This window comes from Heterodontus francisci, chromosome 10, assembly GCF_036365525.1.
Source record: "Heterodontus francisci isolate sHetFra1 chromosome 10, sHetFra1.hap1, whole genome shotgun sequence".
NCBI lineage: Eukaryota > Metazoa > Chordata > Chondrichthyes > Heterodontiformes > Heterodontidae > Heterodontus > Heterodontus francisci.
The window spans coordinates 102,566,585-102,587,072 of record NC_090380.1 but is presented as its reverse complement, the minus strand read 5'-3'; the positions used below and the strand labels follow the sequence as shown (position 1 = coordinate 102,587,072).

At 41.7% G+C, this 20,488-nt stretch overlaps 2 protein-coding genes across 8 annotated transcripts in view; one reads left to right on the top strand and one right to left on the bottom strand.

Annotated features, from left to right (window-relative positions):
* Window positions 1-20,488, bottom strand: part of vps26c (VPS26 endosomal protein sorting factor C) — a 191,169-nt gene that overhangs the window by 85,932 nt on the left and 84,749 nt on the right. Inside the window, exons 7-8 of one of the 3 annotated variants that reach the window (XM_068041199.1) lie at window positions 15,594-15,816; window positions 6,950-7,323 (exon numbers count right to left, since the gene is read on the bottom strand). In XM_068041199.1, the coding sequence (XP_067897300.1) occupies window positions 7,263-7,323; window positions 15,594-15,816 (284 nt within the window). In that variant the 3' untranslated portion in view covers window positions 6,950-7,262. Of the gene's footprint in view, window positions 1-6,949; window positions 7,324-15,593; window positions 15,817-20,488 lie in introns of those variants that run through there. The other 2 variants (XM_068041197.1, XM_068041198.1) reach the window with 2 other exon arrangements.
* ttc3 (tetratricopeptide repeat domain 3) overlaps window positions 1-20,488 on the top strand; it is a 170,163-nt gene that overhangs the window by 94,516 nt on the left and 55,159 nt on the right. For all 5 annotated transcript variants that reach the window (XR_010975885.1, XR_010975886.1, XM_068041194.1 and 2 more), the window contains exons 28-30: window positions 7,197-7,279; window positions 9,900-10,058; window positions 16,050-17,004. Coding sequence is in view for 3 of the 5 variants with exons in the window: in XM_068041194.1 (XP_067897295.1) it covers window positions 7,197-7,279; window positions 9,900-10,058; window positions 16,050-17,004 (1,197 nt within the window). In the remaining 2 variants the exon portion in view is untranslated. The remainder of the gene's footprint in view (window positions 1-7,196; window positions 7,280-9,899; window positions 10,059-16,049; window positions 17,005-20,488) is intronic.

Here is a 20,488-nt window from a genome sequence, read left to right as displayed (position 1 = left end):
GTGTACCTACCCCAAATGGACTGCAGCGGTTCAAGAAGGCAGCTCACCACCGCCTTCTCAAGGGCAATTAGGGATGGGCAATAAATACTGGCCTGGCCAGTGACGCCTACATCCCATGAATGAATTAAAAAAAAACATTTCCATAGCACTGCTTGCCTTAAGCCAGCGGATATATTGTTTGATAAGTTCAAGTGAGTTAAACTATGTAATGAACAAAGTTTGTGCCCCTTTAATGTTTAAAGTAAATTATTCCACATTGTTGGATCCAATCAGCTTGCTTTCTTTTAATGACACAGGTCCATTAGGAGTTAGACATTGACTCTAAGGTATTTTCTTAAGTGGCATTTTAAGATTGTTTTTCTTTAACAGGGATGGGGCTTGGAAGTCAGTCACATAATTGCTATCTAGTAACCCTGCTGAAAGAGTGCACTTACATGGATACAAGGGGATGGGAGGACAGATCAGGTTCAATGTTATTGAGTGTCAATCTGCCTGCCAACATTCATGGATAAAAATGGCAACTAGAATGAGATATCAAAGGGGTTTCGGTGCCTGTGGCAGCAAGAGTTAGTGCCTTCAAGAGGGGACAAAAATTGAATTTTTTGAAAAGTAAAAATATGTTCACACAGAAAATTACAATGTGCTAAAATAAGATAAGAGCTGCTAGTCCGCTCTACGGGAAATTACTAAACTACTGCCATAACTAAACATTTTGCAAAGCATGAATGCAGAGGAGAGGCAATTCTCCACAAATAGAGAGAGAAAAAAATCAGACACGTTCCAGCCTTCACTCAGATGCTTCAGAATGAATCGGTGGAAGCATCTGGCCAGATTGACTGCCCATTGTCACAACGCAAAACGTGTATGATAACCCAGTGGTAATGAAACCATTTATAGGGTCCCAGCAACACTCAAAGGAGATCCAACTAACTGCAAAGATGAGGGATTGAACATGGGACGTTCTGGTTTGTATGACTGAGTACTGTAGCATTGAACCATCAGGGTGCCATTGTTGGTATGCATCTTAACACAATTGGCTCCTTACTATGGAACTGTCTAGTTCCACAAAAGCCTGAATTGCTTGGTCTGCACAGTTTCTAATGGTGCAGCTGAAGATTATGTTGTAGAATCTCAACATCTTGTATAGGTTAATCAGTCTTTTGCACATAAACTTCAAAGCAGTTGTTTCTTACAACTAAATACATTGATCATGGTGGTCTATATGCTTATTTCTCTGTAGTAACTTTTGTTAGTGCAAGAAGATGGTCTAAAGGCCTGCTGATGGATTTTAACTTAGGTTAATATAAGGTTAATGCATATTGTAACAGGAAATGTGTGTACATTTGAAGGGGAATGCATTAATTAAAGTGAAAAAGGATCTGAAAATTCCTAGCCAATATGAAGATGTAATCAAAAAAGTAAATAAAATCCAGGTCTTGAAAATGTTAAAGGGCATAGCTGATATTGCTATACTATTTGATTTGGACTGTAACCACAAGTACAGGACACGGGTTCAAAATTAACTAGCTTCAGTAAGATTATAGAGGTTAGAGTATATTCTGGAAATGGCTTCCAGCAAAAGATACTGCATCATCTTCAAAAATGAACTGGATAAATATCTGGGAGTGGGGTTGTAGGTTCAAAGATCAAGTGTCAACTCCGATTGAATCCTCACTAGGACTTGGTGTGACATATGCATACTTTTTGTCATGAGATGTGTATAGTTTAAATACTGCAGATTTTCCATAGCACTGCTTGCTGTAAGCCTGCGGATATATTGTTTGATAAGTACAAGCAAATTAAAATGTGTAATGCACAAAGTTTGTGCCCCTTTAATGTTTAATTATTCCACACTGTTAGATCCTATCAGCTTGCTTTCTTTTAATGATAGGTCAATTAGGAGTTAGGCAATGACTCTATGGTATTTTCTTAAGTGACATTTTAAGATCATTTTTCTTTAACAGTGTGGTATCTGGCAGATAGTGCTTCCTTGGTGTCATTGCTGCTGATTGCAAACAGTTGGTCTGGGTTGAAGGCCTAGTAGTCTTGTAATCCAAGTTAAATTTAATTATACATTCTTTGAAAGAATGGGGTAGTCCACATTTAGATCTAAATGTAAATTTAATATAACTAGACAAAGTTCTGGTTTCACTTGCTGTTGAATATCAAAAAGACCATTGACAATGTTAACACATGCAGTTTGACAGACTGGAATAGACATTCAGCATCTTTGACTGCTGAATCAAGGGGAATATTTGAGGGAAGACTATTCTCTAAACATTAACACAACAAAATGTGAGTTGCACGAGCATTCTGTTTGTTGAATGATTGTAAAATTGGAAGCAATCCATGTCATTAATTTTAGCACAGGTTCTTCATGCGTTTAGTTCCTGACTGGAGATCTGAACAATTTTATGTACTGGTAGTCTGTGTCATTCACATACAATGTTGCTTTGTGCAAAGCTGTTTTATCTAATAATCCTATTACTTATCAAGCTGTGTAATAAATGCATGCTCTTGTTAACTGATTCTATTTTTATTGTTTTCAAGCACTATTGGCATTTTGGGTTAATAAGTAGCAAGTAACATTGCCTGGCACAAATGGGGCTGAACTTTACTAGCCCTCCGGCGTCGGGGGTTGTGCCAGAGGGGCCTGGAAAATTCTTCCAGGAGAGGCCCGCCATGACCCCGATGACAAGAAGGTCTCACTACATTTTATCAGCAGTGGTGAGGCCTTGGTGTGGCTCCCTGCTGCTCAGTGGCGGGGCCTTCATTTTAATAAACCTAAGTTTAAAAAAAAAAATTATGCAAATTAACTTACCTTGTCCCGGCAGCCGTCCTACGCCGATATTCCGGCTGCCGGGACAAGGTAAGTTCCGAGGCGTGACCCTGGAGGGGAGAGGGGAACAGTGAGATTATCAGTGCAGTTTGTGGCGGGGGGGTGTGGGTGGCAGGGAGCGGAGAAATACTTTGTATTGGCTGTGGGGATGGTGGGAAGGGGTTGAAGAGTAAATGTTATGAGGTTGGGGGGAGAGTTCGGGTTGGGAATAAAATTCATTTTGGTGATATAGGCCCAAAAACCAACGTTGGGATTGGGGTGGGAAACAGCCTCCGGCATTTATTTAAATTTTTACAAACAATGCAACATAATATAACTTTTAAACATTAAAATTTCTTTTAAGGGCTTGTAGCATTGGGGGCTGCCGCTCCATCCCCTCCATTTAACTGAGCCCCCCACACAAAACATTCACGCGGGAAGAACGCTGAAATCAAAGTGCACCGCCGCAATTTGCGGCTAGCTCATAAAATTCAGCCCATGATGAGAGAGAACCTAACCATCTCCCCTTGATGTTCAGTGGCATTACCGTCACTGAATTCCCCCACTATAAACATCCTGAGGGTTACCATTGACCAGAAATTGAACTGAACCAGCCACATAAATACTGTGGTTACAAGAGCTGGTCAGAGGCTGGGAATTCTGCTGCAATTAACCGACTTCCTGACTTCCCCAAAGCCTGTCCACCATCTTCAAGGCACAAGTCAAAAGTGCAATGGAATACTCTCCACTTGCCTGGATAAGTGTGGTTCCAACAACACTCAGGAAGCTAGACACCATCCAGGGCAAAGCATCCCACTTGATCGGCACCCCATCCACCACCTTAAACATTCACTCCCTCCATCACTGACTCAGTGGCGGCAGTGTGTACCATCTACAAGATGCACTGCAGCAACTCACCACACCACCTTCGACAGCATCTCCAAACCTGTGACCTCTTCCACCTAGAAGGCCGAGGGCAGCAGACACATGGGAACGCCACCACACCATCTTGACTTGGAAATATATCTCCGTTCCTTCACTGTCGTTGGGCCAAAATCCTGGAACTCCTTCCCTAATCGCACTGTGGGTGTACCTGCACCAGATGGACTGCAGCGGTTTAAGAAGGCCATTCACTATCACCGTCTCGAGGGCAATTAGGGATGGGCAACAAATGCTGGCCTTGCCAGCTATGCTTACATCCCGTGAAATGAATTTTAAAAGGTGTTCACAGCTCCTGTGTGTTATTCAACCTGTAAATAAATCTGACTTGGCTTGGTCTGTATATATTGGTCGAATGGCACAGTGTTTTCTATATTCTGAAAGGGACAGGAGTTATTAGTGAGAATCCTATATGATCTCCAGACTGTATACCATAATTTGGGGGAACTTGATTGAGGGCATTATATAAGGTCACTGGTTTTTGGATTATATAAGAGTTGACTGCTTATGGAAAATGCCACTTAGTCATGAATAACGGTAACAACAACTATGGCAGCATCTATGGTGAAAGCATCAATGCTAATGTTTCAGGTCGATGGCCTTTCATCAGAAGTGGAAAAAATTAGCGATGTAGCAGGTTTTAAGCAAGTACTGAGGCAGCTTTCTCTAACTTTTTCCAGTTCTGCTGAAAGGTCATCGACCTGAAATGTTATCTCTGTTTCTCTCTCCACAGATGCTGCCAGACCTGCTGAGTATTTCCAGCATTTTCTGTTTTATTTCAGATTTCCAGCATCTTGCTCTTGTAACAACAGTACTTGTGTTTATGTAACACATTCAAGGTAGTAAAATGCCCCAGGGCATTTCACGAGCATTACGAAGCATAATTCGACACTGAGCTGCATAAGATATTGGTGCTTATGGTCAAAAGTCTTGGTCGAAGAGGTAAATTCTAAGGAGCATCTTAAAGGAGGAAAGCACGTTCGAGAGGCCGAGAGGTTTAGGGAGGGAATTCCAGAGCTTAGAGCCTTGACAGCTGAAGGCACAGCCACCAATGTTGGAGGAATAAAAATTGAGGGTACTGAAGAGGCCAAAATTACAAGTGCGCAGATATCTGAGGGTTGTGGAGCTGGAAGAGATACCAGAGCTAGGGAAGTGTGAGAACATGGAGAGATTTTAAAATCGAGGTATTGCTTAACCAGGATCCAATGTAGTTGGAGCACATGGGGATTATGGACGAACAGGACTTGGTGCGAGTAAAGACGGGCAGCCGAGTTTTGCTTGACCTCGAGTTTACGGAGGGTAGAATGCAGGAGGTCAGCCAGGTGCATTGGAATAGTCAAGTCTAGAGGTAACAAAAACATGGATGATAGTTACAGCAGCAAGTGAGCCGAGGCAGGAGTGGTGTCTGGTGATGTGGCAGTGGTAGAAATAAGTTGCCTTGGTCATAGCACGGTATGTGGTCGGAAGCTCATCTCGGGCTCATATAATACCAAGCTAGTGAACAGTCTGGTTCAGCCGCAGACAGTTGCTATGGAGAAGAATGGAGTCTGTGGCGAGGGAACAAAGTTTATGGTGGGGACTGAAGAAAATGGCTTCAGTCTTCCCAATATTTAATTGGAGGAAACTTCTTATCTAGTAATGGATGTCAGATAAGCTGTCTCTGAATTTAGAGACAGTGGTGGTGAGGTAGAGCTGGGTGTAGTCAGCATACATGTGGAGACTGAAGCTGTGATTTTGAACAATGTCGCCAAAGAACAGCCTGTAGATGCGAAACAGGAGGGAGCCAAGGATAGATCCTTGGGGGACACCAGAGACAACAATACAGTAGCATGAAGAGCAGTGATTTTCTGGCTGCATTTAGATAAGAATGGAACCAGGCATGTGCAGTTCCACCTAACTGGACAATGGTGGAGAGGCATTGGAGAGGATCGTGTAGTCACCCGGGTCAAAGGCTGCAGATAGGTCGAGAAGGACAGGGAGGGGTAGTTTATCTTTGTCGCAGTCACATAGAATGTCACTTGTTACTTTGCTAAGAGCCATTTGGTACAGTGGCAGGGATGGAAATCGAATTGGAGGGATACAAACATGGAGTTCTAGGAAAAATGGGCATGGATTTGGGAGACAAGACATTCAGGGATTTTGGAGGGAAAAGGGAGGTTGGAGAGGGTGGGGGTGTAGTTTGCAAGCGCAGAGGAATCAATTTTTGTTTTTTTGAGGAGAGGTAATGATGGCCTATTTTGAGGGATAGGGGAACAACACCTGAAGAGATCTGTTAACAATATCAGCTGGCATGGAGCCAGGAAGGAAAGCTGAGTTGAGGGTTGAGGGAGCAGGCGGTGGATCTTATGGGCAGGATGAGCTCGGGGCATGAGGAGAGATAGGAGGGAAAGATAAGTTCAGGGCTAGGGCAGACTGGAACTTTAGAAGACATTTGGCCTGGTGGGCTAGGGGAAGGGAGGGAAGCGACAGAGGCAGCTGATCAGATGGTCTCAATCTTTTAGTGACGGAGAGGTCTATGAGCTCCTCGCACTTGGAGGTGAAGGTGGAGGCTTCAGGGGAGAGGGTTTTAAGAAAATGGCTTGCAGTAGAGAAAAGAAGCGCATTTTTGCATTCCAGGATGATCCTGGAATAGTGAGTAGTTTTGGCAGATGAGAACAGGACCTGATGGTGCTTTATTTGGTTTAGCCAGATCTGGCAGTGAATGGCTAAACTTGTGCCCACCATATCCGTTCAAGTCTGAGTCCCTCCTGCTTAAGGGAGTGGTGATGAGGCCGATACCAGGGAAATGGCCAGGGTGTGGGAGGGTAACAGTTTCAACAGGGACTAGGGCATCAAATGTGGAAGCGATGGTATGTTTGAGCAAATCATAGCTGCAGAAATGTCATGAATGGATGCCAAAGGCTAGACAGTTGGGATTTTGGAAGTACAGTCGTAAGTTAATTGAGAGAAGTAGGGTTGGTACAGGAAAGGTGAATGTGGATGGAGAGCAATACATAGTTTGGTGAGTGTCTCACTTAAATCTGAGATTGGTTAACTGCTGTTACTTTATGGTTGAAGAATGTTTTGGCACAAGATTCCATTGCCAAGCTTTCAACAAACAAAATTTTTGAGCATGTCAAAATGCCGGGATGGATAAATGAGAAAATAATGACTTGAATAGTTCTGTAGTTTTAGGCTGTTGCCTTTTTTGTTTTTGTTTTAATGAATTTGCTTTTATTACATCTGAATGAGAGGTTATGGAATGTGACCATACCTTTTTTATTCAATGAGGAAAAAAATTAACATCTGAGATTCTTTAGAAAACTAAACTGTTCCACCCAGCTAGTACTAGTAAATCGTGAGCCGTAATGAAACAAGGTTATGATCTTGCTGTGTCTTTTATGCCCATGCAGTTTTTAATCTTCTGTTTTACTTCATGCTTGTCAACTTTGCTTCTTAGCCTTTTCTCCTTCTGTCTGGGACTGTTGGGTCTGGAACCCGTGAGGAGGAAGATGATGAAATATTCTCAGATGATGGCTTCCTGTAGGTATTCCCACATTTCCTTTTCATGCATTAAAATAACACTCCTGCAAGTAAGATCAATAGCTTATGTATGGAGCCTGTTTCTTTTTTTAGTTGTCACCAGAAGCTTGGTAACCAGTACTGTTGGGCATCACGTTAGGTGTTCTTTCTGTAAAATTAAGTGTCACTCACTAACACTGCATGAAATGTGAGAATATCTATCCATAAATTCCTGTATCTTTTAAATGGAATTAAAGTGAGAGGTAAGGAGCTGATCTACTCCAATAAGGGGCAGTTGGTGAGGTGCTGCACTGCTGGTGTGAGAAGGAAAGAAATGATTAACCTGCTTTTCTTTTTCTAATCTTGATTCTCTTATGTTTGTTATAAATATATATCTATTATATGGAGATAAGGTTATTTAGACAGCTTTTTAATTAAGTTGACGTTATCACATTTGTGACCTCACTTGAAGCGAAGGAGCAGCATTTTGTTGTGAAAGAACTGTCATCTCATTGATATCCTGAATCACTAGGCTTTCTTTAGCCAAAAAAGACAGAAGTTTAAAAAAAAAAGTTTGCTTATTTAATTTAAATTTTATATCTGAGTCTCCATGACTACAAGACACAAGTAGTAGTAATTTAGTTTTTTTTTAAATTAGGGAAGCAACTTGTACACATTTTATGATCGCTAATGTGCAATGTCCACCAGATTTCATGGTTCATTCCCTATCTGAAAGATGAGCAGCTACTGAACTGAGCAGCTGATTAAACCATAGTTTTCTTTTAAAACCTTTCAGCAATAGATTTTCTAATTTATATGAAAATTATTAGTTCCATGAAATATTGTTTTTGTGATTTCCTGCCAAAATAACATCAGTCACTTTAAGTACATAAGCTAACTAATATTTTTGTGATAACATACTTGTGGAAGTCCATAAATTTAAGTTGCATTAGGATTGGTAACCTATTCCTAACTCTTTTGTTGACATTCCTACCAATAAGCTAGGCTAATTTTGTCTATCATAATTAAACCTTCATGATGCAGAAGTAAAGGGCAGGATTTTCCCACGGGCTTTGGGACTCTGACATCAGGACCAAATGGGATCCAAGCCCGCACTTGCTGAGTGTCAGCCGGGGCAGCTGTTTTCCTGGAGGTGGCCGCCTTGGAGCTCGTCGTTCAATTAAGTCGGCGGGTGGGCTACTGATGCTGACCACTCAGACACAGGGCTGGCAGCCCGAGAGCCTTCGCAGCCCCAACAGGGGTGCTGCTGAGCTACCATGGAGAAGGCAAGAGTGCCTCAAAATGAACAACTGATCTGCATTCCTGCCTGCTCCAGGAAAGTTCCCTGGTAGTGGGAATGCATCGGGGAGCTGTTTCAATTTGGCTGCCCATATTTTCCCAGCATCCCTCCCCACCTCACACTGCCACCATGGGGCCAGAAAAATTCTGCCCAAAGTTTTATTTCTTCCCTTCCCCACCTACTGGTTAAGGTTCAATGAGTGCCCTCTAGTGCCTCATAAAAGTTGGTGTTATTCATGTGTGAACCTTGAGAGTGAGTTGGCAACAGTAATCTCACTAGATAGAAATTAGTAGTGGGAACTGATTCCCTTTCACTAATCCATTGGTTCTACCAGTTGTAGCAAGTGTAAATTGCCTCAGTTTAAATTAGCCAACCTGGACCAGGGACTGAATTAGGAACATTCCTGGGCTGTTGCTCGGATCCTGTGTTTCACTTTGATGCCATTGGCGATCTAACCAGAGGGGTGTGTGCTTTTTTTCCGAAAGATAACATTTGCTTGCTGTAAATAAATGCTTTGTTGTGATTAGGCTTATTTAGCATTTTGGTACTAATACATGACTGGAAAAATCTTGTGTAATACAATATGCTACCATGTTTTATCAATATTCCTGTGTGCTATGCTTTATCAGATTTCTCTGTGGCACTTCAATGCCAGCTTCTGTAGAAACTCCACCAATTTCTGCAGCAATAGAATGTAGATTCTGGAGCAAATTCATCCATGGTTTGGAGCTCTCAATTTCAGTAAATATTTAAAAGAAATTGGTTCTTTTTTTTAAAATGGACATTTCAAACTGTTTAAATATAGCCAACTGTACTCCACGTACTGAGAACAGTGTACTTCAGTTATGAAATCCATGGACAATAAGTGGTGACAAACAAATGGGGATTTAAAGATTGGTCTTTGATGCCATTAGGATTCAGAACACCCGGTTCCGATACAACTGGAATGGAGAAAACTAATTGTCAAAGGAAAACAAAGGGGGAAAATCTGACACCAATGAAATAGATGCTAGTATTTTTGAGGTTTCTGTGAAGTTGCAGTGTGCTTGGTACTGTGTTCTTAATTCATCAGCTGAAGTTGCTTGTACCAAGCTCAAACTATCGCTTCTAGTTGACTCAAAGTTAGTAGAACAAAATTGAATGATGCATTTCAGGTGGTTATAATATGGAAAATTCACCATAAAATTTTGTAGAAATTAAGGTTGCGGAGAGTGAATTCACTATGAATATTTCACTTTACTGATAGGTTGCAGAGAGTAAATTCACTGTATGAATATCTCACCTTACTGATATCCTAATGACAGAGTAACTGTATTAATCTGTGCTGGTGTTTCTCTCCAGAAGCACACAAATGAACTTTGCAGATTCTTTTACGGTGCCAGAGTATCTTCGCAATCAGCTTGAGGAGTTTGAAGATGTTTATGATCCTAATCTACACAGCAATCATTACCAGTGGGTCCTCGACAATAGCCCAGACCCAACACGTGAAAGTCTATATGAGTAAGTATATATTTGTTACTTCCTGGATGGAGGCATGGGTAAATGGCATTAAATAGTATCATGTTCACCAATGTTGTAATGCTAAAATCTATTAATATGCTCTATATTCATATCATAGGTTAACTATTGGGCATCATTGGCTATTTTAACTGGTTGTGTATTAATATTTGGGTTCATTGTGATATCTTGCGTTACTGTGCTTTTAATGTGTTTTAAATTTTTTCTCAGAGCGTCATGAATCTTTGGAACTCTCCCTCAAAAGGTGGTGGAAGCAGAGTCTTCGAATATTTTTAAGGCAGAAGTAGATAGATTCTTGATGAGCAAATGTGGGCGGCGCAGTGGTTAGCACTGCAGCCTCACAGCTCCAGCGACCCGGGTTCAATTCTGGGTACTGCCTGTGTGGAGTTTGCAAGTTCTTCCTGTGTCTGTGTGGGTTTTCTCCGGGTGCTCCGGTTGCCTCCCACAAGCCAAAAGACTTGCAGGTTGGTAGGTAAATTGGCCATTATAAATTGCCCCTAGTATAGGTAGGTGGTAGGGAAATATAGGGACAGGTGGGGATGTTTGGTAGGAATATGGGATTAGTGTAGGATTAGTATAAATGGGTGGTTGATGGTCGGCACAGACTCGGTGGGCCGAAGGGCCTGTTTCAGTGCTGTATCTCTAAACTTAAAAAAAAAAAAGGGGGGGGTGAAAGGTTATCGGGGGTAACAAGTTTATTTCCTTCAAGTGCCCATCCAATTTTCTTTTGAAATCATTGTCTCTGCTTCCACCACACTCTTGGGCTGCGAGTTCCAGGGCATTGCGTACGAACGTACGAATTAGGAGCAGGAATAGGCCACTCGGCCCCTTGAGCCTGCTCTGCTGTTCAAGAAGATCATGGCTGACCTGATTGTAACCTCAACTCCACATTCCTGCTTACCCTTAATAACCCCATTTGAGGAAGAGATTTTCAAAGACTTTCAACCCTCTGACAGGAAACATTTCTCCTCATCTCTGTCTAAAATGGACAGCCCCTAATTTTAAACAGTGACCTCTAGTTCTAGATTCTCCCACAAAAGGAAACATCCTTTCCACATCCACCCTGTCAAGACCCCTCAGGATCTTATTTTTCAATCAAGTCGCCTCTTACTCTTCTAAACTGCAGCAGATGCAAGCCTAGCCTATCCAACCTTTCCTCATAAGACAGCCCATCCATTTCAGATATTGGTCTAGTAAACCTACTAGCTGCATTAAAAAAAGTTCTTCGTCACATTCCGCCTGCACCTTTTGTAAGAAAACTTTCAATCCGTGATTCCTTGTCCTTGTACCATCAGTTAATGGGAACAGTTTTTCCTTGTCTAACTTACCTAAGCCTGTCGTAATCTTATTTCTAATTTCTTATTTCATAATTTCTGTCAAATCTCCTTCAATCTTTCTTTCCTTCAGGAAGAACAACCCCAGCTTTTCCAACCTAACTTTGTAACCTAAATCCCCCATATCTGGAATAATTCTGACAAATCTCCTCTGCACCCTTTCAAGGACCCTCACATACTTTCTAAAGTGTGGTGACCAGAACTGGACTCAATATTCTAGTTGGGGCCTAACCAGAGCTTTATAAAGGTTCAGCATAACTTCCCTGCTTTTGTACCACTATGCCTCTATTTATAAAGCCCAAGATCCCATATGCTTTACTAATCACTCTCTCGCTATGTCCTGCCACCTTCAAAGATCTATGCACATGCACCCCCAGGTCCCTCTGTTTTGCACACTCTTTAGAACTGCACCATTTAAGTCTATATTGCCTCACCCTATTCCTCCTGCCAAAATGCATCACTTCACACTTGTCTGTATTAAATTGCATCTGTCACTTGGCTGCCCATTCTGCTAGCCTATCTATATCTTGTTGGAGATGATTCGTATCATCCTCACTGTTTGCCACTCCAAGTTTTGTACTCTATATTCCAAGATCCAACCATTTACCACAATTCGCTATTTTCAGTGCTTAAGCCAATTTTTTTTATCCAATTGGACACTGATGCTCCCATTCCATGAAACTCAATTTTGTTAACCGGCCTTTTATGTGGTACTTTATCTTCCTTAAAATGCTTTCTTAAAATCCATATAGAGAACATCCACTGCATTCCCTTCATCAATCTTCTGTTACTTCATCAAAAATTCAATTAGTCAAGCATGACCTACCTTTTTACAAATTCATGCAGTATCCTTAATTAACTAAAACCTTTCCAAGTGCCTATTGATTTTATCCCCTGATTATTGTTCTTAAAACCTTACCCACCACTGATTAAACTAACTGGCCTGTAGTTGCTAGGACTGTCCTTACACCCTTTCTTGCCACTCTCCAATCCTTTGGCACTTGCCGCATATCCAGGGAAGATTGGAAGATTTTGGCAAGCCCTTCTGCTATCTCCATCCACACCTCTTTCAGCAACCTGGGATACAAGATCCAGACCAAGTAACTTATCTACCCGAAGCATAACCAGCTGTTCCAGTACCTCCACCCTCAATTTTTAGCCTATCCATTTCCTCTACTCTCTCTGGTTCTACCGATATTTTGACAGATTCCTCTTCCTTCGTAAACACCAATACAAAGTACTTAAGTATTCTAGTATTGCCCTGTGCCTCTAAGCATATATTACCCCTTTTGTCCCTAATAGGCCCACTCCACCTCTTATTGCCTGCTTACTATTTAGATGCCAACAGAGATTTTTGGGTTCCCTATTATGTTGACTGCCATTCTATTCTCATATCCTCTCTTTGCCAGTCTGATTTTCCTCTTCTCCCCTGGTTCTCACTTGAAGACTTCACCTGACATGCATCATACACCTCTTTTTTTTTTTGTTTCATCATAAACTCTATCTCCCTAGTCATCCAAGGTGCCCTGTTTTTGGTGTCCCTGCCTTTTGCTTTTGTTGGAATGTACCTAACCTGTTCCTGAAGCATCTCTTCCTTTTTAAAAAAAAAAACATTGTTCCATTACAGATTTTCCTGTTAGTCTTTGGTTCCATTTTACCAAGGCTGGATCCCTTCTCATTGCATTGAAATTAGCCCTCTTCAAATCTGGACGTCCTATCTTATATTGTTCATTGCTTTTCTGCATTGAGTCTAAACCTTTTGATATGATGATCACTGTTGCTCAAGTGCACCCCCCACAGACACTTGGCCCACTTCATTTCCTGCACCAGATCCAGCAATGCCTCCTTTCTAGTTGGGGGGGGGGAGAGAACATCCTGATCAAGGAAGTTCTCCTGAACACAATACAGAAAATCCCCCCCCCCCCCCCTCAGAAATCCTGAGCTCGAGCTGAAGCAGCTGGAGACACTTCCTACAAGTGTGGTCTCCCAAGACACATGAAGTGTCCTGGAGTTCCCTCATGGCACAGGAATTGCAAGCAACAGGTCGCAGTTGCCTATCCATGATCTAAAAAAAGACGCTATTCCCTCTGTTCGAATCTAGTTGGTACATTGTTTAAACTATTAATTTTAGTTAATGCCTCTAGATCTGCTCTGTGCTACTACTTTTATTAATTCATGCACTGTTTACTCACCGTGATTCAGGTTATTGATTGCCTGGCTCCTAATTTGTAAGACTACCCTAGTTTAGAGAGAAAAGAAAGAAATACTCACCAACCAATCACTTAGCCACTTTTCGATGACGCTTCAATTTTTTTTTCACTTGGGTTCCTCTCGCAGTGTGCACTCTCTCTGTTGCTGCTTTATCCCCGCTGTGCTCTCAAACCTTCTGCTGTTCTTGCAGTTCTTTATTTCACTCTTTCCTTCTCGCTCTCTCGTTCTCTGTCCTGCTCGCGCTCTCTGTCCTGCTCGCGCGCTCTGTCACTGCTTTATCCCTGCTGTTCTCACAGTGCACTCCGTCCCCCTCTGCCGTCTCCCCTCTTCCCACCCCCCTCTTCCCTCGCCCCTCCCCCCCACCCTGCTGGTGCTTTATCCCAGCTACGTTTTCAGACTTGCTGCTCTTCTCCTACGTTGCGTACATTTATATAACGAGCCTTTAATTCTGTCTCTTTTTCAATTTTCGCCTTACTCTGACCCTATTTGCTGGTGCACTCTTGTGCTTGTATGCTGTGTTCCTTCCTGTCACACTCTGGTTATCATTACCCATATCGCTACCCTGCAATAATGCCTTGTCCTTTCTCTTTAACTTTCTAAATTTCCCCTTGTCTGAACTCTCCATCCCCACTATTTAGTTTAAAGCCTTCTCTACAGTTCTAGTTATTCGACTTGATAAGACATTGGTCCCAGCAAGGTTCAAGTGAAGCCTGTCCCAATGAAACGGCTCCCTCTTTCCCCAGTACTAGTGCTAGTCTCTCATGAATCAAAACTCATTTCTCCCAGACTAATCTTCAAGCCACACATTCAATTCTTTGATCTTATTGACCCTATGCCAATTTGCTTGTAATCCAGAGATTATCACCTTTATGATTCTGCTTTTTAATTTAGCCCCTAGCTGCTCAAACTTCCTCAGCAGAACCTGTTAGTTCTGCCCATGTCATTGGTGCCTACGTGGACCAGAACAACTGGATCCTTCCCCTCTCACCTCAAGTCCTCTCCAGCCCTGTGGAGATATTCTTAACCCTGGCACCAAGCAGGCAACACAGCCTTTGGGACTTGCTTTCTGCTGCAGAGAACAGTATCTGAACCCCTCAATGTACTGTCCCCTATCACTATCACATCTGTTTTTGCACCTCCAATATGAATGGGCTCCTGTGCCATGGCTGTGGTTAGTTTGCTCATCCTGTCTGCAGTCCCTGCTATTGTCTACATAGGCTGCAAGAACCTTGTACCTGTTGGGCAAGTCCAAGGGCTGAGGCTCCTCCAATGCTACCTTTTGGTCCCCATATCTGTCTCAGCCATAGTCACCCTCCTGTCCTTGACCACGGACTAAATCTGAAGTACTTAACCTAAGGGGTGTGACTGCTTCCTTCCTGGAATAAAGTGTCCAGGTAACTTTTTCCCTCCCTGATGCACCGCAGTGTCTGAAGCTTAGACTCCAGCTCATCAACTCTGAGCCGAAGTTCCTCAAGCTGCTGGCACTTACTGCAGATGTGGATGCTGTGGATCACATCAGCTCCCACGTGCCACAGCTGCAACACACCATCTCCCCTGGCATCTCTATTGAATTTTATTTAATTAGGTTTTCAAGTTTTGGAATGTAACTCAATTGTCTATTTATAATTTTTAATCTAGTTGATAACCTTGTTTAATTTATTAAATTTAGTTATATGCTTATGGGTCTTTACTGTAACTTAGTGCACAGTCCTAATTTAACCCTATTTGCTTTTTTTAAAAACATATCAAGTAGCACCTCTTGCCCCCACCTTACCGAATTCCCACACTCACCAAATTCCCTTGCACTCTGGTGAAACTTGTACTTGGGTGAAGCTACTCGCTGCTCATACTCTTATTATTAATTCACTTACTCATTTACTTACCCTGATTGAAATGTGGGAATTCCCGGCTCTTAGTTTAAACAAAACCCTAGTCGAGCAAGGAAAAAAATATTCACCAACCAATCACTTACCACCTTTCCTGCCACATCACACATGGATTTCTTTTCCTGTTTTTTTTTTCCCGAACTCTTGATTCAATGTTCTTTGCTGCTCTGCCAGTGGTTCCCATGTTATTTTCAGATGTTCTGCTCTCCTGCTGTACCTCTGCTGGTGGTTGCTGAGCAGTTTTTGAATGCTCGGCTCTCCTGACATTCTTTGCTGCTCTGCCCAAGTACACAATAGATAAGTTGATACCTGCAAGAGAAATGTAGGGTCTAGTTGGAACTGGGTTCTGATGGAGTCCCATCTGAAACATTAACGTACGTTTTAGCAGTTGACCTGTCGTGCAGTTCCAGCATTTCCAGTTTTTGTCATTTTTGTAAAGCAGTTATGTATTTTACCAACATAAATGCTTCCGGTATAACATTATTATGATGTCTTTTTCTCCACACCTCCCCCCCACCGCCACCCCATCTCATTTCTCCTAGTTACTTCGCCCAAATTCTGAACGAGCATGGTCCAATGGAAATTGATGACCCATTGTTAGTTGGCGAGTTTGAAAACTTCCCACCAGAGGCCCAAGAGCTGGTGTGCAAAGCAGGTGGCTTGAAATCATTCCTTATGGAATCACTACGATTTGTGGTGATTGCCAATCTAATAGGACTGATGAAGCATGCAGTACAATTGAAGAGCTTGGCTGTAAAAGTGGCAACCAGAGGCACCGAAGCATCAGAGATCAACTTGGATGAAGTTTCTAATGAAAGCTTACGACCAGTGGCTCATCTCAATCCCACTGCTAAAGAATTTAAACCCGTGACTTTTCATCAACCATCTTTATCGTCTCCATCAGTTATAAGTTCACTAAGTGAAACACAAAATCTTAATCAGCATTTACATTATAATACCGAGCTAGAAATTAATATGTCAACAGATAATATGTATATGAATATTAATCCATATTCTGATGTAAGACCAGATATTCATAGCTCAGACATCAGCTTATTGAATCATAATTTGAAGACTAGTGGTCCATTGACGGATCATTACTTAAGTGCAGTTGCTTCTACCTCTCAAACTTCAGTTTTCAATTCGACGATCTGTGGTGATGCATCATCTAATCCTATGCACTCTGACATAGCACAAGTAATCCCTGGTTTTTCCATACACCAAACGAATCTACATATTACTAATTATCAGTTGCATTCTCTTAATCCTGATGGAGGATGTAACCCCATGACAAATGAAATGAAAAATATGGTGCTTCCATCTACTATTGCTAATACAACAGCTATAGGCGCACTTAAAGAGATGCCTGGCAGCAGTTTTAAGCGTGAAGGCGATAACGGTGCATCGAACAATTTGAGCAGCAAGGAGTTCAATAATACAAGTAAAACAAAGTGCGAGAATAAACTAGGCCCATTACTAAGGACCATTTCAGTACAGGTAAGGTGGAATACTTGTAGATTTTATCATGAGTTATTGTAACTGCTTATTCTGGTTCAACTAGTTAAAAATATTTTTATGGGGGAAGAGGAGTTTTGGGAATGAACGTGTCAGCCTAAATAACAATGATCCTACTTGTTATGAACGCTGGACTTTGTAACATGATTGTTTTAAAAACTGTAATTTTTAAAAGTTTAAGATGGAGTCAGAGAAGTCTCGCATCAACTCTGCTTAAAGACAGGACAGAAATCTTGGTTACCAGGAACAGAGATCAAAGATATTTTTGAAAAACAGAGATTACAGGGGTTATAACACTTGAACAATGGGTTTCACCCTTCCAGACTTTCGGAGCATAAACGAGGAGTCAGTGATTCTGAGAATGCGAATGTACATGGCGGCTGCTAACACCTGGAACAGTCGAAAGCCTGGGTGGCTCTGCTGAAGTCAGACTTGTGGGCTTTGCATATTGGAAAAGGGCAATGAGCTATTGACTTTTGATTTCAGATAAATTTAACAGTATGTAAGAAAGCAAGACAACCAGTGGTGGCAACCTCCAGGGAAAGAAAGAGAACACCTACTCTCAGAAATAACTGATACAGCGAAAGGCTGTGAAGACTGGGATCTGTTTTGAAAGTTGAAGTTTGCGGACAAAAAAAAGACTAACGGGATCGCCAGGAATCTCCTTATTCATGGGCATCCAAGTCGAAAGTGCTTGGAGAAGTGATTGAAGAGGGCACTGACTGAGAAAGGTCTGGGAGATCCAACCCATTGCAACTGGGAGGAGTTTGGGACTTTTAACCGCAAAGATTTTGCCATCAGAGGACTGTGCAATGTATAAGTGGTGTGAAGTTTTCAAGTATTATAATAAATAAAGAAAATGCCTTTCTTTGTAATTTGGAGTATCAGCTATTTACAAAATACTATTTAGTTAATGGGGATTTCTTTTAGTTGTGTTATAATAGTCTTAAAAAGTGAAATTGTGTTATGTAATCCTTGAAATTGGTGTGGGGGTTCATATCTCCTATTTCAATGGTCTCACTGAGGTCGTAACAAATTGGGGGCTTGGGTCTGGGTTTTGAATTCGGAGGCTGTAAAATGGTTTCGCTGGAATTTTCCAGAGATTTAAATGAACAAGTTTTCTCTCATACTTTGGTTGGGTTCAGTGGGAAATCAATATGAGTACCATTAATATACAAGAACTTGAGAGAAGATTTGACACTCGGTATATTGCAGCACTTGAGAAAGGTTGATTTGGTCAAGATGAAAGTTGGTTGTTCTGATGAAAGGTCACGGACCTGAAACATTAACTCTGCTTCTCTCTCCACTGATACTGCCTGACGTGCTGAGTATTTCCAGCATTTTGTTTTTTTTCAAATTTCCAGCATCTGCAGTATTTTGCTTTTATTTAAGTCAGTAACTATGATAGGTTTACTGAAAGCCTGTCCAGAAAAGGATGCCCCAATAGGTGGCACTGTTAACAAATCAGTGGCTTTGGTGATGTTGGATAGTGAGCAGAAGAAATATGCTCCCCTGTGTGCTAATGTACTAAGTCAGGTCCCTGAAGGTTATAGAAATTTTGTGTTTGGGGGTACGGTGTCCCTGTATTTGTCAGACGAGGCAGGTGAGCTGATTGTGCTGCTCAGAGATACAAGGGCAACTCAGTCATTAATAGCAAAGGTTATAGATTTTTCCCCAAATAGTGCTAGGAATGCGAAAGTCATGGTGCAGGGCATTGAGCGGGTTATTTATCCGTTCCATTGTATAAGGTTAATTTGCAATCTGATTTAGTCAGCGGTCTGGTAATGGTGGGAGTCGACCCAATTTACATATTGAAGGAGTAGATTCTTTTTGCTGGGGAATGACTTAGTTGGAGATAAGGTATTGGTGTCTCCAGTAGTTTCAGAAAAGCCAATTGAGGTTGCTGAAACGAAAGTTTTGTGGGAGGAATTTCCTGGAATATTCCCAGATTGTGTAGTGACAAGAATACAGGCTCATAAGATTAAACAAGGATTCAGTTGTTGTGGAGGACAGTTTTGGTGTTTGGTTGGCTGAGACTTTTTTTTCAAGGATTTGGATGGGCATGTTGATGAAAAAGGCTCCAAGGGTAGCAGTGGTCAATTGTTTAGCAGGTCGTCTTGGAGGCCCAATAGGAAGACCCTGATTTAAGAAGTTTGTCTCAAACGGCTTGTTCTGAGGCAGAAGCTGAAAAGATTCCTGAGCCACAGCCTTTGATTAAGCCAACCCCATTGATACTGATACCTGCTTTTGACCAGCCATTTATTAGGGTTCTTGTGGATTGTGTAGGCCCTTACCCAACTAAGTCAGGTCACCAGTTTCTCCTAACCATTGTGGAATTGTCCACTAGGTTTCCAGAGTCAATACCTTCGAGAGAGAGATCACAGCAAAAGTTGTGACTGAGGGGTTAATTCAGTTTTTACTAGATATGGATTGCCAAAAGAAATTGAGTCAGATCAGGGGTCAAATTTCATGTCGGGTATTTCAAGACGTCATGAGTAATTTGGAAGTGAGAACTCAAATTGTCTGTTTATCACCCACATTCACAAGGTGCTTTGGAAAGGTGTCACCAAACCCTAAAAAGTATGATAAAGGCTTATTGTTTTGAATATTCTTATGATTCGGATAAGGGAATATTTTTATTATTTGTTACCAGGGAACACCAAATGAGTCCACTGTTTTCAGTCCATTTGAATTGGTCCATGGGCATGGAGGGATTAAGGAGAGATTTTTAGCACAGGAGAAGGAGGAAACTACCCTGTTCATGTGTCATGTTTCGAGAGAGACTGTCAAAAGCTTGTGAGATGGCCAGAAAACATCTGAAGGTTTCTCAGCAAGTGTTGAAAACCTAAGCAGATAGAACAGCTAAAGTACTCCGTTTTCAGCCTGGAGACAAGGTGTTAGTTTTGTTGCCTTTGGCTGGGGAGCCATTGGAAGCTAGATTCAGTGGAGTTAACTTCATTAGGGGAAAACTTAGTGTAGTAAACTGTCTAGTTAGTACCCCAGACAGGCGGAAAAGTCAATGGGTGTGTCACGTGAATATGTTAAAAAGATACTATGACTGTAAACCTTGTCAGCCAGTAAATGTATGTCAAATGGCAGAAGAGGAGGCTAAGGATAGTGTTACTTTTAATGAACTGGATGAAGAGGCAGAGACTGAGAACTCTCAAATGGAGCACCCTGCGGTGAAACTGGCAAACACAAGTGTTAGAAAGTTTAGATATAGCTCTACACTATCTCTCTCAACAGCATAAAAGGGATATAGCTGAGCTGTTAAAAGAATTTAAAGCAGTATGTGCAGATACTCCTCTGGCTATTCATGGGGTTGATGTAGGGAAAACTCTACCCATTAAACAGAAACCATAGCAACTTGATCCTGATAAATTGGTTCAGGTCAGAGAATCTATGCTAAAGAATGATAAAATTGAACCTGGTCAAAGTAGCTGGAATTCACTAGTGGTGCTATTAC